At 42.2% G+C, this 19,184-nt stretch overlaps 1 protein-coding gene across 1 annotated transcript in view; it reads right to left on the bottom strand.

The window, feature by feature from the left end:
- LOC145356761 (sushi, von Willebrand factor type A, EGF and pentraxin domain-containing protein 1-like) overlaps positions 1–19,184 on the bottom strand; it is a 105,784-nt gene that overhangs the window by 39,251 nt on the left and 47,349 nt on the right. Inside the window, exons 12-17 of the mRNA XM_080209628.1 lie at positions 16,862–17,047; positions 13,401–13,469; positions 12,388–12,461; positions 9,866–9,992; positions 8,293–8,389; positions 4,441–4,514 (exon numbers count right to left, since the gene is read on the bottom strand). Coding sequence (XP_080065754.1) covers positions 4,441–4,514; positions 8,293–8,389; positions 9,866–9,992; positions 12,388–12,461; positions 13,401–13,469; positions 16,862–17,047 — 627 coding nt within the window. The remainder of the gene's footprint in view (positions 1–4,440; positions 4,515–8,292; positions 8,390–9,865; positions 9,993–12,387; positions 12,462–13,400; positions 13,470–16,861; positions 17,048–19,184) is intronic.

Below are 19,184 nucleotides of genomic sequence, written 5' to 3'. Positions count from 1 at the left end.
ACTAGATTGGCAAGAGGGTGGGAACCTGAAGGCAGATGCGAATAGGACAAATTCAGAGCAGGAAGCGAGACAGAAATCAGCGAGTGACTCTGAAAGACAAAAAGCAATGGTTAAAAAGTCTACAGCACAGGGATTTGACAGTGTTTAACAGTATATATGTAAATGCAAGCAGAACAGGAAATTAAGCCAATGCACGGAGGACATAGATAGACACATAAAGATATAATATTGCAGTAACAAAAACTGGCCTAAAGAGGAGCTAAAATGGGAGCTCAACCCCCCTGGATGTAGAATTTTCAGGCAGATAGGGAGAGGGGGAGTAACAAAGACAGGTATTATATTTTAAGGAATCATTTACAGCTCTGAAGAGAGATGATATAATAAATGAATCATCAACTGAGGCAACATGGTTTGAGCTCAGAATTGAAGAAGGGGCAGCAACTACTAGAAGTATGTTCTGGACCCCAAAAGTGAAGAGGAGATAAAAGAGCAAATGTGTAAGCAAATCTCTAAGTGCATAAACAATAAGACAGTAATCGGTCAGAGACTTCAAAACTCAAATATCAAATGGGATACAAACAGCGTGAAAGGCTCAGAGTGCACAGCATTCTTGAATTGCATTCAAGAGAACCTTTTCAGCTAGTACATAACAAGCCCAGTGAGATGATGTGCAATTCTAGATTTAGCCTTAGGAAATGAAGCAGGACAACTGGATGAAATAGCAGAGGGGAGACCATTTTGGGGTTAGTGACCATAGTACAGTTAGATTAAACATCATTGTGGAAAAGGGCAAAGGCAGAAGAGGAGTAAAAGTTCTAAATTGAGGGAAGACAAACTTTACGAAGCTGAGAAGTGGCAAAAGTGAACTGGTTACAGCTACTAAAGGAAAATCAGTGAAAAATCATGGGAGGCATTCAAAAGTGAAATTTTACAGATGCAACGTAAATGTGTCCCCTCAGAGAAAAGGGGCAGAGACTCTGGTTATGCAGAAGCATATATTGCAGGATAAGGCAGAAAAAGAAAGCTTATGACAATCACAAACAAATTTAATACTGTAGAAACTCTAGAGGAGTGTAGAACGTACATAAGGTGAAGTAAACAAGGACACTAGGAAAACAAACCGGGGATATGAAAAATATTGGTCGGTAAAATCAAAGAAAACCTAAAGATGTTTTGTCAGTACATTAAGCGTAAGCGGATAACCAAGGGCCTGACAAGCTAACTTATCTACAGATACAGAAAATGTGGGCAGGGTTCTTAATGAGTACTTTATCTATGTCTTCGCAAAGAAAAGGGAGGATGCAGGCGTTCTATTTAAAGAGGAACGAGAAATTTTAGATTCAATAAGCTTAATAAGACAGGAAGGGACATGGAGGGACTGTCAACCTTGAAGGCGGCTAAATCACCAGGGCCCGATCGATTGATTTCCAGGCTGTTAAAAGAAGCCAGGGAGGAAATAGCAGATGCCCCAAGGATCATTTCCAAATCTTCATTAGATACAGGTGAGATACTGGAGAACTGGAAGTCTGTGAATGTGGCACCATTGCTTAAAAAGGGTGCGAGGTATTGGCTAAATAATTCAAGGTCAGTCAACCTGACTTCAATGTTAGGCAAATTATTGGAATAAATTCTGAGAGGCAGGATAATCCATCACTTGGACAGGAACAGATTTATCAGGTGTAGTCAGCATAGTTTTGTTAGGTTAATGTTGCATCATACCAATTAACCAATTTTTTGAGGAAGTAACGAGGGAGATTAATGAGGATAAGGCAGTGGATGTCATCTACAATGGATTTTGGAAAGATATTTGACAAGATCCCACATGACAGACTGGTTAGAAAAGTAAAAGCCCATGGGATACAAGGGAATCATATAATACTATAGTGCAGAAGGGGGCAATTTGGGCCATCGAGTCTGCACAGACCACAATCCCACCCAGGCCCTATTCCCATAACCCCACACATTTATCCTGCTAATCCCCTCATACTAGAGTCAATTTTGCATGGTCAATCAACCTAACCCATACATTTTTGGACTGTGGGAGGGAACCAGAATACCCAGAGTAAACCCATGCAGGCATGGGGAGAATGTGCAAACTCCACACAGTGATCCGAGGCTGGAATTGAACCCAGGTCCCTGGCACTGCGAGGACCCAGTGTTAACCACTGTGCCAACGTGCCACTCTGGGGCGAGCTGGATACAAAATTGGCTTGGTGGCAGGAAACAAAGGGTACTGGTTGATGGATGAGTTTACAAATGGAAAACAGTTTCCATTGGTCTTCCACTGGGCTCAGCATTGGGTCTCCTGTATTTGTGATATATATTGATGATTTGAACTTCAATGTGGGAGATATGATTGGAAAATTTGCAGATGACACAAAAGTTGCCCATGTAGTTGATGGTGAAGAGAATTGTTGTCAACTCCAGAATGATACCTTGGTTGATTGGGTGGAAAAGTAACAAATAGAATTCAGTCCAGTGGAAGTGAGAGATCTTGCAGTGCATGTCCACATATCCCTGAAGATAGCATGATAGGTGGATAAAGTGGTTGAAAAAAAAACATTTGGAATGCTTTCCTTTGCTGGATGTTGTATAGAATACAAAAGTAGGGATTAGGGATGTAATGCTGGAATTGTATAAAATGCTGGTTAGGTTGTAACTGGAATTTTGTGTAAGTTCTGGTTATCTCATACAGGAAAGACATAATTGCTTGGAGAGAACGCAAAGGAGATTGACAAGAATGGGTAGAAGCATTAGAGGGACACGAGGAAAGATTTCTTCTTCCAGAGGGCGGTGGGTGTCTGAAATTTGTTGTCTGGTTTGATGGTGGAGGCAGAAACTCTGAACTCATTTAAGTGGCACCTGGATCTGGAGCTGAATCTGCAAGGCTCCTATTTATCAATTACAGAACAGCCTGCAACACCATTATTCCTACAAAACTCACCTCCAAACTCCATGGCCTGGGGCTCAGCTTCTCCCTCTGCGACTGGTTCCTGAGCTCCCTAACTCGCAGACCACAATCAGTAAGGATAAGCAACAACACCTTCTCCACTATTATCCTCAACGCTGATGCCCCACAAGGCTGTCTATTCAGCCCCCTACTACACTCCTTATACATCTATGTCTATATGGCCAAATTCCCCTCCAACTCGATTTTCACATTTGCTGATGATATCACCATAGTAGTTTGGAGCTCAAACAAAGACAAAACAGAGTACAAGAATGAAATAGAGAATCTGGTGAATTGGTGTGATGACAATAATCTCTCCTTCAATGTCAACAAAATGAAAGAGATAGTCGTCGACTTCAAGAAGAATAGTAAAGGGCATGCCCATGTCTACATCAATGGGGATGAAGTAGAAATGGTTCAGAGCTTTTACTTTTTAGGTGTCCAGATCATCAACAACCTGTCCTCATCTTCCCAGGCCGACACTATAGTTAAGAAAGCCCACCAATGCCTCTACTTTCTCAGAAGACTAAGGGAATTTGGCATGTCCATTATGACTCTCCCCAACTTCTACAGATGCATCACAGAAAGCATTCTTTTTGGTTGTATCACAGCTTGGTATGGTTCTTGCTCTGTACAAGACTGCAGGAAACTACAAAACCGTTTGTGAACAAAGCCCAGTCCATCACTGAAGCCAGCCTCCCACCCATTGACACTGGTCTACACTTCCTTCTGCCTCAAAAACAGCCAGCATAATTAAGGACCCCATACACTCTGGACATTCTCTCTTTCACCTTCTTCCATCAAGAAAAAGATACAAAAGCCTGGGGACATGTACCAACCAACTCAATAGTTTCGTCCCTGCTGCTATCAGACTTTTGAATGGACCTTCCTCGCATCAAGTTGATCTTTCTCTACTTCCTAGCCATGACTGTAACACTACATTCTGCATCTCTCCTTTTCTTCTCTATGAACGGTACGCTTTGTCTGTATAGCACACAAGAAACAATACTTTTCACTGTATGCTAATACATGTGACAATAATAAATCAAATTCAAATCAAATCAAAACTTTTCCTTTTTCTGTAACTTTCCCTTGCTTAGTGACCCAAGGTCAAAACTACAATTTACTGTCAGCTTGAACGCCTCTAAAGTTAGCTCTTCGTAGCCTGTCAATTACCCAGTGAAACTCAGCTCCTTGCTTCAACACTAACACTTGCAGTTGGGCAGAGGATTAAAGTCTTGTCTAACAACAAGAGTGATTTGGTGAATGGCCATTTCTCATTTCATGAATTATTTTTCTTTACTATGCAATGTCGAATCAAAACATTGAGTGACTGTTTCCTCCCTGATTCCATGAAGGTAGAACTCCAAGCTAGAGGATGTCAGAATGCTGCAGGGAAGAAAACTTGGATGTGACTCAAATCTCCAAGACAATACAATTGTCAAGGAAGACAAATCTGACACTTTACAAAAGAGAGAAGTCTAACTTACGTTCACAGGATGGAACCGCACCATTCCAACCCTCAGCAGTACATTCCCGATAGTCTTTACCCTTCATTTTGTATCTAGAGAAAGATAAACAAACCATGTGTCATTAGACACTGAAAGGTTAATTAGAAAAGTGTTTCAGTGCACTGGCCATGTAAGAATTCTAAGTATATTGAGGAAAAATATATTCAACTATCAATAACATGTGCTAATAAATAAAACAATCAAAAATCAAACATGTTCCCAAATTATACTTCATCTGCCAAATTTTTGTCCAGTATCCTAATGCATCTATATCTTATTGCAAAACTAACTTAGCACAGCAGTGATCTATCTGACCATTTGCTGACTTAATGCTGACTAGAGTGTTATCAGAAATGCAAAGAATGAGAAATGGGCAGTCATCTAAAATTGTCTTTACCTTAACATTATAAAAACGTAGACCTTCACCAGAATAATCCAGTAATTTATACTCACCCAATGTCACAATAAAAAGTGACTTTACTTCCAAGTGTTTTATTTGGTGCCCTATAATATCCATTGAGAATTACTCCAGGGTTGCCACAGGTTATTGCTAAAGAGAAAATCAATGAAAAGAGATAGAATTATGACAAATTTGCAAATCCTCCAAGAGTTATTTTGTCCTGGCAATTCCCAGTGTTTAGCATGAGGATGAATTGCCAGAACAAAATTATCCACAATCTCAAATGAACCCAATTTTGCAATTAATTTCTAGAATTATATGGATGGGATTTTCTCTGGCATGTTTCACAGTAGCAGAGGCAGCCCATATTGGCTGGTGGTTGGACCTTCTGGCCCTGATATTGTCAAGGGTGTTTCCTATTGCACTCCCTCCGCCGGGGAACCCACGATGGCGGCTCGTCTGTGGTGGGACCAGCAAAACATATGCAGGACTTTGTCAGGATTTTCCAAGCCACCGCTCCCTATGGTGGATTTCCCAGAACTAGAGATGGCATGCCATTGCCCACTGGCAGAGTCTTCTGGTCCCATCGAAGTTAGGACCATTTGCATTGCTTACCGGCTGCTCCGCCGGTGGTAGTACCATGGTAGGTTATCATTTGTAGGACCAAAGGTCCTGCCAGTGGGAAGGGCTAGAAAAGCCCAGCCTTTGGCTCAACCTACAGTACTTAACAGCATCAGGTCTCTATCTTCAACGGCACTGTATTGTCTTTCCTTAATCTTCACCTGCATAATAAATGGTGAGAGCCTAGGAGTTATGGAACAGCAGGGAGATTTAGATGGCTGTGTGCAGAATTCACTGAAGACTAGCACAAAGGTATGAAATATAAATCAGCATTGTTAATTCAGTTTTGCCCATTATTTCAAGAGTGTTGGAAATCAAAAGTGAGGATTTGACTCCAAGGTCTCTCATCCGTCTCAAAGATCATTATTTCCACTTCCATAGCTTTGTCCGCTCTACATCCACACCACCACTATCAATATATTCTATCATGTGCCTGTCACGTCATCAATATCCATTACTTTCACTAACCATACTTCTATGCAACAATGTACTATTGACTGCACTATCACAGCTATACAGTGAAGCACAGGGTCAGTTGGATTTTTAAATAAGAATGAAGGAGGGAAAGAATTGGGAATGCGTATGATTTAAGTATGGATCAGTAATATCAATTGTTCTTTTTCTTCACCTTCCAGTTGCTCCTCCAAATCTCCCATAGTCCAAACTGCTAGTACCAATGGCACAGTGGTTAGCTCTGCTGCCTCACAGTTCAGCGACCCAGCTTCGATTCCTGTCTTGGATCACTGTCTGTGCGGAGTGCGCACTTTTCCCCATGTCTGTGTAGGTTTCCTTTGAGTGCTAGGGTTCCTCCCCACAGTCCAAAAGATGCACTGGTTAGGTGCACTGACCATGCTAAATTCTCCCTCAGTGCACCAAGCAGTCGCTGGAGTGTGGTAAATAGGGATTTTCACAGTAACTTCATTGCAACGTTAACGTAAGCCCATTTGTGACTAATAAACCCGGGTCCCTTGAACCGTGATTTTTTTAGTTCCTGTCAGCTCAAACCCCACTGAAGTTAGCAACTCCAAACTCCCCATCGCCCACCAAAATTCAGCTCCTTGCTCCAACACTGGGGAGGACACTGGAATTCTCTGAAAGGAAAGGATTGATTCGATGAATGACTATTGCTCATTTTGCAAGTGATGTTCTTTTAATATGCAACACTGAATCAAAGCATCGAATAACTATCTCTTCCCATTCCAAAAAGTCGGAACTTCCCAGTTGGAGAATGCCAAAATACTGCATGGTGGGAATATTAGATGTGAAACAACAATACAATTCATTGAAAGTGGCTCAATCATTTACTACAAATGAGTCAGTTACAAAGCAGCAACACATTACTTACGTTCACAGGATGGAGCTTTGCCTTCCCATCCTGCAGCTGTACATTGGCGATAATCTCTGCCCACTATTTTGTATCTAGAAAAAGAGAAGCAAACCACCTGTATCAGGGATGTGTATTCTAATTAGAAGAATGTTACATTTTGCTGTCTAGGTAAGAATTCCAAAGGTCCAATTCTAAAAGAACTGAAAAAAAAAACATGGGGCAAAGTTAGCAGAATAATGAACAAATCCAACTATGCACAGGAGAAAAATTGATGCGTCAGCTCACTTTGGCGGCGATACAGGGTGTGATCTTAACAGCCGTTCACACTACGCTCCCGCTGCAGCGAGGCCGGAGAATTTGGCGGCCAACTAATCTCCATTCACCGTGGTGGGATGGGAAAATCCCGCCGGTGTGAATGATGGTAAGATTCCAGCCTTAGGATATAATTTAAGAATATTGAGATTCCCCTCTTTAGCAAAGTGTCAGATTTACCTTCCTTGACAACTGTATTGTCTTGGAGATTTGATTCACATCCAAATACACACATTGCTGATCTGAGATTATGAATGGAATTTATGCGAGGTGATGTGGATGTGGCTTGCTGGCAGGAGAGCCTGCAATAGCTCTGTGCTACCTCGTATGGAGGATTTTCAGCCTTCTCAATACCAGTCAGACACTTAACTGTCCAGCGGTTAAACCTCAGAATCATGGACCCTGAGGATTGCCCGCACAGAAAGCCCGCATCCTGCCAGGGCTGCCATTCCGTCAGAGACCATCAGCTCTTTATTGCAGGCAGGAGTGATCCATAGTCCATCCATGCACCCACCACAATCAGTGGGATTCTAGGCCATAGGTGAATGGGGGTAGAGTGGAGGTGATGGAGAAGAGCTTGCTGGCTGTGGGGGCCAGCTGGTTCTGACAAGAGAGGAGGGGGTGGCTCTCAGGGGGCCCCACCTCCACATTCTACACCGCACCGCCCCCCCACCACATCTTTCCAGCCTCCATCAAACATTGAGGACCCCCACCCTGGGTGCCCACCAGGCAAACATGACAGTGTTGATGGTTACCCTGTCCTGTGGTGGCGAGATGATGACCTCAATTGGCATTGGATCAGAAGGCTATCCATAAGCTTCCCCCCCTCGGACTTCACTGGGCAGAGGCAGAAAGGTGGTTGGAATCCCATCTACTATCCTCTGCCCGATTAAAAACCCGCCTTCAAATGGACCTCAGTCAGTGCATTAAATTCTCTGGATCTGGGGATGATTAACACATTCAGCATTTCCATCTTTGCGTTAATATTCCAATCCAAGCACTAACATTTTTCACCATTATCATTATAAAGATTCTTTTCCCAAATTTGAAACCTTGCTCAGAGCTCACTTGTCGGGCTATGATCAGGAGTGTGAAGAAAGGGATGGGCTTTAATCATGACATTAAAATCCTTCACTGATAATGTTCTGTAATTCACAAAGTGAATACTCACCCAACATTACAATAATAAGTAGCTAAACTTCCAAATGTCTTATTTGGTGCACTATAATGTCCATTCAGAATCTCTCCAGGGTTACCACAGGTTATCGCTGCACAGAGAAAAAAAAATCAAATGAAAAAGGCAGAAATGTAACAAAATTCCAAGATGTCGAACCATCGTATTCATTGTAATTCACAGATAAGTAATGTGAAGATGAATAGTCGCAACAAAATTACCCACGTTGTCGAATTACCCTAACTTTGGAATTTATTTTTTCAAAATTGTGGTAATATAAATGCAAGACTTGTCCTCCGACTGCAATACCTCACATCAACAGGTCCCCCTCTGTCTTCAAGAGCACTCCATAGTGATCTGCATCAATCTTCACCAGCAATCCAAAAATTAGGACCAGGTTTCCCCACTTGACCGAGGGCGAGCTACAAGCGAATGGCCTTCAGAAATGGTGGGTGGGACCCAATAGTGGGTCTCCCGTCCCTTTCCCATTGCCCGCAATTTTGAAGTGCATCAGATAATCACAGAATCACAGATTACTACCGTGCAGAAGAGGATCTTCAGCCCATCGAGTCTGCACTGCACACGAAAGGCCCTGATCTGCCCACCTAATCCCACTTGCCAGCACTTGGCCCATAGCCTTGAATGTTATGGCGTGCCAAGTACTCATCCAGGTACTTTTTACAGGGTGTGAGGCATCCCACCTTGACCACCCTCCCAGGCAGTGCATTCCAGACTATCACCACCCTCTGAGTAAAAAGATTTTTCCTCAAATCACCCCTAAACCTCCCCCCCTGACTTTTAACTCATGTCCCTTGGTAATTGATCCTTCAACTAAGGGGAACAGCTGCTGCCTATCCACCCTGTCCATACCCCTCATAATCTTGAGCACCTCAATCAGGTCGCCCCTCAGTCTTCTCTGCTCCAATGAAAACAACCCAAGCTTATAACCCAAGCCTCTCTTTATAACTTAAATGTTCCACCCCAGGCAGCATCCTGGTAAATCTCTCCTTGCATCCCCTCCAGTGTGTTAACTTCCACGGCAACCAGAACTTCACACAGTCCTCCATCTGTGGTCTCACCAAAGTTCTACACAACTCCATCATGGCTCTCTGCTTTTGTAATCCTTACCTCAGTTGATAAAGGCGAGTGTGCCATATGCCTTTTTCACCTCCCTATTTACTTGCCTTCAGAGATCTATGGACAAACATGCCAAGGTCCCTTTATTCTTTGGTACTTTCCAGTGAAAGACCTTTCATAATATACTTCCTTGTCAAATTCCTCCTTCCAAAGTGCATCACCTCACACTTTTCAGGGTTAAATTCCATCTGCCACTTATGTGCCCATTTGACCATTTCATTTATATCTTCCTGTAACCCAAGACCCTTAATCTCACTGTTAACCATCTGGCCAATCTTTGTGTCATTGGCAAGCTTACTGATCGTACCCCCCACATTGTCATCTGTGTCATTTATATAAATACCAAACAATAGGGAGTCCGACATGTATCCCTGTGGTATGCAACGGATAAGGGTGCATCTTGTGAGCCTAATGTCATTGTTGTTAACAGTACCGATATTGTTGGGTCCATTGTGGTTTTTGGACAATTCAGACACAGCAGCCAGAATTCTCTGGCTATTCATGTCGATGGGTTTCTCCAGTTCCGCTGGCATCCATGGGTTGACGTCAATGGGAATTTCCTTCAACAGCAGCAGGCGAGACCAGAGATTCCTGCCACGAGCAAACAATGCACCGCCTCCAGCCAGTGGGAAACATGCAGCTGGGAGACTGGAGAATCTTGCCCAGAATTCCCGTCTCCACAACCGCCACAATTTAATGGAGTCAGGCCGGCTTCTGAAAGGCGTGGCGGTTCACAACAGCTCAGGAGGTGCCATGAGCCATGGGAAATCCTGTCCTTGGATCAGGCAGCTTTTGACAGATAAGTTCAAAAAGTATTGCCAAATTCACACATCATAATGAGATGCTGAGTATGCTTTTAATGCAGTAATTGATTATAGGACATTTTCTCTTGAAAGGTAAGTGACCATTAAATTGATTAACATTGTGAAAGTTGGGAAGTCTTTAGATGCATTTGAGTACAATATCCAGTAGATAAAATGCTCTTCAACATGAACAATATTGAAATTCAGATTTAAACGTGTCAGCTGTACACTGTGTTTAAATCTTTTCATGCAGACTGCTATTCAAGCTTTGAAGCCATGGAATGGATGACTAAGCTCTTGAAATTAGTTCAAAGGCTTCAATATATTTAGCACTGGAGTTTTTTTTGGCACAATTGTTCAATGGAACTTCATTATGAATGCTTGGTTGAACTCAATCCAAAATTGATTCAGCTCAGCAGCAGTTGTTGACACAGCTATCAAGAGAACTGTGAGCTTTGTTATATCTATAGATTTCTGACCACTGTAATATGAATGACTGTTCATTTTTGACAGGTTTATAACCACTTAATAAGATTAGTTTTAAAGAGATTTTTAAATTACTGTTTGTTTTGACCAGCTTGTGAGCATATCAAAGACTTCCCAATGTTATTATATGGCTCATGAGTTATGCAGAAGTTGGATGCTGAGTGAATGGGATTGGATGAATGGAAGTTTGGGGGATACGGAGGGGGCATGGACTGGGGACAGTGAGGGAGGTTATGGTGACATGGGCAAAGAGGAGGTATGGGTTAAGTATGGGATGGGGCAAAAGAGGCACATATGTGAAGAAGCAGAGGGGTATGGAGCGGAGATGAATGGGGGCACGTGATGTTAAGGGCCTAAAACTCATTAACAAAATTAGGATGATGTCTCAGCACAAGGAGAAAGGCATTTCAATCTGCCCCCATCAGTTTCTGCTCACCTACATGTCTGCCTTGAGTCTACTTCAAGAGGAGGCAGCTCTGAATCCAACCCATCCCCACCTCCCCACCAAGGCAATAGTGTGAATAACCATGCCTGACAGAAAGCAGGATTGTGATGTCAGGAAACCTCCCAATTTAAGATTTCCATCTCAAATGGGAAAATATGACCCACAATGTTCAGCATCCACCTGGTTGCTAAATGGTGAGACACTTGGAACTGTAAAGGAGCAAAGATATCTCGGTGTCCAAGTCCTTAAGTCACTGAAAACCAAAGGCGTAGGTACATTACATAATTGATTCCATTATTTTAAAGATGTTGTAAATCAAAAGTGACAAAGTGGCATCTCATCCATCTCATAGATCGCAGGCGTGATTTGCCATAAAAAGCCAAATGCCCAATGGGTGGGAATACAGGAGTTTTGGCCACCTGGTTTTTGGGCAAGGTTAGTTGTATGAATTTACAGCATTCTGTGCATCAGAGAGGCCATCAGGGGATTCACGCTGGCAGGGAGCGGGCAGAGCCTCATCCCACCTGAGAAGACTAACATGCATGTTAAATTGCATGTTATCATAGCAACTTGGACCAAAACACATCAAACTTTCCAATACATGCCAAAACTCAACTATTTGTCCCAACACTGCCATCTGCAGGATGGTGGAAGATTATCATCCTCTGGAAGGAGCAGAATCGATTTGACGAGTGGTAGTTTCTCATTTTTTGAGTTGATTTGATTTATTATTGCCACATATATTAACGTACAGTGAAAAGTTTTGTTTCTTTCTTACACATTGGGTGGGTGGGATTTTACGGCCTCACTCGCCCCGAAACATTAATATCCCGCCTGAGTCAACAGACCTTCCCCATGCTCCGATTCCTGTGGCGTGCTGGCTGGTAAAATTCCGGCCATTACGTTCCTTTAATGTGCAATGTTGGATTAAAGCACTGAATAACCATTCCACCCCAGTCAAAACACCAAAGACGGGATTTTCCAACCATGCTCATCCAAAATCCCGCTCCAGGTCAACGGACCTTTGCATGGTCATCCCCCTCCACCTGCCACAATTCCCATGGGGGCGAGGCAGGAAAATCCCGGTCCAAGCCAGAGAACGTTGAAACATCGGGAACAAAATTGGGATGTGAACAGACATAAATTCAATTAAAAGTGGCTCGATCATTTGGCACCGACAAACAAGTTAGTCACTTCACAAAACAGAGAAATACGACTTACGTTGACAGCTTGGAACCTCGCCATCCCATCCCGCAGATGTACACAGGAGATAATCTCTACCCACCAATTTGTATCTAGGAAAAGAAAATCAAAGCACAGGTAACAGCAACCTAAAGGTTAATTGGGAAAGCAATGCAGTTTGCTGACCTGATATGGAAAATTTTTTAAAAAATCATAGAATCCCTACAGTGCAGAAGGAGGCCATTTGGCCCATCTTATCTGTTCTGGCCACAATCCCATCCAGGCCCTATCTCCTTAACCCCACATATTTACCCCACTAAACCCCCTGACTCTAGGGTCAATTTAGCACGGCCAATCCGCCTAACCCTCACATCTTTGGTGAAAACTGGAGCACCCGGAGGAAACCCACACAGACACAGGGAGAATGTGCAAACTCCACAGACAGTCATTCGAGGACGGAGTTGAATCTGGCGCCGTGAAACAGCAGTGTTAACGACTGTGCCACTGTGCTGCCAAATCTATGTTTTAAAAAAATCAAACATGGGGCTAGATTAGCAGAACAATGAAGTAGGAATCAAATACAGTTTGTGTTGTAGCTAAAGGTTAAGCAGGGAGCTGGTCAGATCCCATACGCAGTTCAGGTCACAGGAGAAACACAGATGTATTCAGCTCACTTTGCAGCTGATTAAAATATAATTTAAACCCTTTTTGGAACCAACAGATGCAAACAGGTGTTCAGATCTCAGAAAATGGACCTAGATATCTGTAACACATTTAACATTCCCATTCTTGCATTAATATTCCATTCCCAACACCAACATTCCTGACCTCGATCAACGTGAATATTTTTAAAATATTGTTTGCTCCATTCTAAATCGGAGGCTTCATTCAAAGGTCACGTGGAGAATTAACATAAGGTATGTGAAAAATGAGAGAAAGGCATCTAAAACTGTCTTAATTGCAATATTAAAATAACATAGCCCTTCACCACAGTTAGTTAGGCATTTGTATACTGAATACTCACCCAATTTCACAGTAAAAAGTAACTTTACTTCCAACTGTTTTACTTGGTGCCCAGTAATATCCATTCGAAATCTCCCCAGGATTCCCACAGTTTGTCACTGCACAGAAAATAAAATGAAAAATAGATAGGAGTGAGGCAAAACTCCAAAACTGCCAACAGTTTCTGTCATTGCCATTCACAGATATTTAACATGAAGATGATAAGCTACTATCCAGAACATCAAGTCACTGCATGCTTGGAATTCATTTTCAATATCACAGCAACAGAAATATAAGGCTCTCTCAATGCTCGATAGCTCACAATAACAGGGCTCTGTCTGTCTTTAACATCACTGTATATTGACCTGCATCAATCTTCACCAGCAATCCAAAAACATAACAGAGGATTTCCACCTACTTACTATTTGGTGAGAGACTGGAAGTATGTAATTCACTGAAAACTAGTTGCTCTTTTTTTCTCTTCCCACACCTAGTTGAGCACAAGTCAGAATTCTGCCTGTTTCCATAGCAAATTGTACCTGGAACAGGTCACTAACCTGTTGCAGGAGATGCAAATCTTGAGGGGTGCCACTCCACACCAAGATCAGGTGTCTTCCCCATGCCTACCACCTGCCATTGGCACGTTGGATGAATTTTGCAGGTTGATATTCAACCTGACTGGCCGCGTTACAAACTCACCTTCCTTGGCCGTCAAGTTCTGAAGTGGGACTCAAATCTGGAGCCTGTGACTCAGAAGTAGGAATGCTACCCACTGCGCTACAAGACCACCACTGAAAACTAAGAGCAAAGAAAATTACAGCACAGCAACTGGCCCTTCGGCCCTCCAATCCTGCACCGACCATGCTGTCCAGCTGAACTAAAACCGCCTACCCCCTATTCATGTATTCGTCCTGACACCCCCTAAAACTCACTATCGTATCTGCTTCTACTGCCACCCCAGGCAGTGAGTTCCAGGCACTCACCACCCGCTGTGTTAAAAAAACTTGCCTCGTACATCTAGTGCATAGGTACAAAATATTATCAAAACGATTAATGCAATATTGTCCACTTTCCCAAAGATGTTACAACTCCAGACTGTGGAGGTCTCTTCAAAGTCTCTCATTTATCTGAAAGATGACTGATTTCCAGCTCCATTACATTTTCTGCTCCAGCCACAATCACTAAAATCCTTCTCCATGTTTTTGCCCACCCCTCAATATCCACTGGATTTACTCAGGTTGGATCAACTAATTAATGCAACAGTTTCCTCTGTGCTGGACTTACATAACTCATTTAGTAAGACACAGTCACAAATCTTATCTGATCTTTAAACAAGGATGGTACAGGACAAGGGAGGGCTCTGTAGATCATTTAGGCTTGATTATTAGTACTATCTTGATTGGATTTAGGAATTAATTTTTTTTCAAACTGGGAATCAAACTATTGCTGAAAATATCTGGCTATGTTCTGCCAAATCACCATTAATTTTATTTAGAAAGTAGTTTTTTTTTGACTTGTTCTTCAAATAACAAACATGCAGAAGTTTGAGAAGAAACAATGTGCACAAGCATTAGTACCTGTACTCATTGGGGTTTAGAAGGTTGAGGGGAGATCTTGTAGAGACATATAAGATAATGAAGGGGCTAGACAGGGTAGAAGCAGCGAGGTTATTTCCACATAGAATAGAAACAAGAACTAGAGGGCACAGCCTCAAAATACGGGGGAGTCAATTTAGAACAGAGTTGAGGAGGAACTTCTTCTCCCAGAAGGTAGTGAATCTTTGGAATTCTCTGCCCATTGAAGCAATAGAGGCTCCTTGTTAAATGTGTTTAAGTCACAGATAGATAGATTTTTAACCAATAAGGGAATTAAGGGGAGCAGGCAGGTAAGTGGAACTGAACCACTATCAGATCAGCCGTGATCTTATTGAATGGCGGAGCAGGCTTGAGGGACTAGATGGCCTACTCCTGCTCCTATTATGTTCTTATTAGATTTTCATGTTTTTTTATTCTGAAAAAATCTTGATAAAGTTGTCTTCAGCATGTCTGGATGGATGAAGAGAAGTAATTCTCAGTCCTGATCATTATACATTAATTCCAGCTTAACTTATCTGTACTCTTACTGAAGAAACATTTGCATTAAATGCTAGTCAGCCTGCGATATACATGTCCCATGAATAAATTTTTAAAAAGCAAATCAGGACTCAGCACAATGGATCCAATATTAAGCCCCGTGCCATCATTCATATGTACAAACTCTTCAGTGCAGGTTCTGTCACCATTAGCATTTTACTTCAGCACAAGGCACCTTTCTTTAAGAGAAGGTGCACAAAGTGAAAGATGCAGTAAGGAAAGTAAAGTTTATCACTTATGCTCACAAACAGTCTCTTAATAGTGCCATGCTGAATTAACCTGTCGAGTAACAGATTTTGAGCATCTGTCTTTCAGCATGTAGCCTGTAAAACAACTCTACGTAACCCCGGAACCCAGATAAACTGAGGTGAGGAAAATTAATTCCTCAGTTGCTGATTGTGGAAATTTACCACAGGAATCTTGAATATAAAGCGACCATCATTATGGCTGACTGAAACCAACACGCGTGCAAAGATGTAACTGTGTGAAGCTTGAATATGGGGTTAATTGTGTACCATATTTCATATGGATCTCAAATCGCAGAAGGCTTAAACAGACTCAGTGACAAAGCTATGCTGAACAACACAATTACATTTGCCAGTATTAACCAAAGAGGTTCAATGCTCCACTGTCCTTGTTAATTTTGTTTGTTTATGGAAATTTATGTTTATGAAAAACCGCACCAGCTGACAAACTCAGTAACAGTGTATTGAATTTTCCAATCAGTGCAGACAAAGCTGTTCGCATTAGAACATATTTCATCCATTAATCTTAGGAAACCAAATATGATAAGACAGGAACATGGGGCTGGATCTTACATCATTCATCAGGTGTGTTTTTAACAAAATAGGTCTGATATGTAGCCTACCATTTTTCTGAGCAACCTGACCCTCTCTCTGTAACACGGGGCATGGGTAAGGTGTGCCCATTCACCGGCCTGCCTTTAGGGCAATGAGGCTAATTAATAGTTACTTAAGGACCTCAATCAGTTGGACAATGGAAGGCAGGTGAGTGTGAAGGCTATGTTTTAACGGAGTTGAAAGGGCAAGAAAGCAGATCATACCCTACTTTGTGCCTCCCCACTTGGCCTCCAGAAATCAATTCCCCATTCCCCCTTCACCCCTGTCCCACCTCCCTCCCTCCCCCACCCATGTAGTATGGCATAGTAAAAAGAACAAAGTATGTATTAAAGCATTAGTTTCCTCTGCTTCGTGGGTCATGGAAAAGCATCCCAAACTTTTCAAAACAGCAAAGTACCAATGCCAACAAGGAAAATCCCATCAGAACATTCAGACTTTTAAATGATTTCAGCAGGTTTGCTCAAAGGTTGCTCTATATCCCTTGATGCCATTTTTGAGTTTTAAGAGTTGATTACTTACATAGTCTACAGGTAGGTGGCGGTGGTGCAAATGTGTTATTCTCACTGCATTCAATGACGCTGCTGCCATGCATTTCATAACCTTTGTTACATTTGTAGGTGATAGTCTCCCCATATTTGTACAGAGGTCCAAATCCTGCGACGATGTGCCCATTTGCAAGCTTATCCGGAGCTTGACATCCAATAACTGGCAAGAGAGCAACACTTAAGTCTTCACTAAACTGTTAACTGTACTGATGAGACTGAATGAAAGTTTGAATGGTGCAATACAGCTGTCCCATCTTCAATCAAATAATGTTATGTTCATTAAGGAATCAGCAACAAAATACATTTCCCACAGAACCATAATACACGAGGAGAAGTGGGGTGAGAACATTAACCAAAAGTAAGCTTTTAAATCCAATATTTAAGAAACAACGCAAGTTATTTGAAAAAAATCTTTTTCAACAACGTCAAAATCTTGAAGGATAGCATTTGCTACATTATAATAAATAGACAGTTCAAGATGAAGGGGAATTTTTAAAGTATTACCAATATTCAGAGAACTAATTCCAAAGTTAAATCAATAAGATTATGCAGCATAATGCTACAATAATCGTTGATGTGAAAATAAAGTGATTCAATTGTGTGAGCAATCTACTCTACGTAACTGTTCTGACATCATGGAATAGAAGCTGGGGCAGGATTTTCTGGCCATTCCCACTGGCGGGATCTTCCAGTCTCGCCAAAGTTGACCTTTACCGCAGGTTTGCCAGCGGTGGATTGGATGAGCCATGCAAATTGCCACTGACTTCAGCAGGACTGGAAGAACCTGCCAATAGCGAGTTTACTCTATGGCAGGAAAGCCCGCTGGGGAGAGGGTGGGATGGGGGCTGGAAAATTATGTGTAGATTATGGATGAACAAAGCAAAAATATTCTGCCGAAAAGGACAGGGCGTCAAAGTAAAGCTCTCCAATGGCTGGAGTTATACCTGCTGTAAAAGGAAGATGGTCATGGCTATTGCAGGTCAGTCATTGCACCTCAGATCATTACTGCAGGAGTTACTGAGAGAAACTTCCTCAACCTACCCATTTTCAGCTACTTTACTAAAGGCCTTCGTCCTGTTGAAAGGCCAGGCATGCGACTGGTTATACCAGCACTGTGACTGAAAAAGCAAGAGAGAAATTGGCGACTCTTCAGCACCACCTCCTGACTGTTATAAGATGCTGGATACCATCCAATTGGTCTTAATGAAGTCTTTGTAGCCTTAAGCAGGTTAACTGTATGCACTTTTTAACTACAAGAGCTACGTACACATATACAGTAAAACGTTCAAGTTAGCAGCTGTCTCCATGCTTGCTTGTACACACCGTTCTGTCCAATACTAGATCTACCCTTAACTAAGGCTCATGATTTCTCTCACATGATGTGGGTGGCACTGTACTCAGTCCCAATTTAATCTTATATGTGCCTGAACCTTGTACAACACTGACACTTGCTGTCTTTCCACTATCTACAAGGCTCAAGTTGGCATTTTAATAACATAGTCACCATTTGTCTGGATGGGTGCCGCCACAACAAAATTCAAGAAGCTCAACAATATCCAGGGAGTAGTTGATACGCCTTGCTACTGAATTCAATATTTGCTCCTCCATCAGCATTTTCAAAGGTATATACAATCTACTGGTTGCACTGTAACAACTCACCATGGTTAAACAGCACTGCCTTCTCATGAGATCTCTACATCAAGACAATATTGTGGGAATGACACCACTTTCATGTCAACTTGCTCTCACTACCTTGACTGAAAACTAGAATTATTAAAATCCAAGAGTATATCAAACACTTGTACCTTTGTTATCTGGTGATATAGAACAAGCTATTGTGTACCTCGAAGAGGGTCAGAATTTTCAGGCATAGGAATAGGAATGTAGTTGAAATTGTGGCTACTTTTGTGAGGATATTTTGGCCTTGGAGGGAGTGCAGAGGAGGTTTACTAGGCTGATACCGGAGTTGAGGGGGTTGAGCTATGAGGAGAGGCTGAATAAACTAGGCTTGTACTCGTTAGAGTTTAGAAGAATGAGGGGAGATCTCATTGAGACATATAAGATGATGAATGGGATGGATAGGATAGAGGTGGAGAGACTCTTCCTGCTCAGAAAGGACAGTAGGACTAGGGGGCACAGCCTCAAGATAAAGGGGTGGCGGTTTAGAACGGAGTTGACGAGGAACTTCTTCACTCAAAGGGTGGTGAATCTCTGGAATTCTCTGCCCATTGAAGTGGTGGAGGCTGCCTTGCTAAATATTTTTAAGACGTGCGTTGATGGGTTTTTGATAAGCGAGG

Source organism: Carcharhinus amblyrhynchos, chromosome 22 (genome assembly GCF_965287045.1).
Source record: "Carcharhinus amblyrhynchos chromosome 22, sCarAmb.v2.hapA, whole genome shotgun sequence".
NCBI lineage: Eukaryota > Metazoa > Chordata > Chondrichthyes > Carcharhiniformes > Carcharhinidae > Carcharhinus > Carcharhinus amblyrhynchos.
The sequence above is the reverse complement of the archived record's forward strand: the minus strand, read 5'-3'. Positions and strand labels throughout refer to the sequence as shown.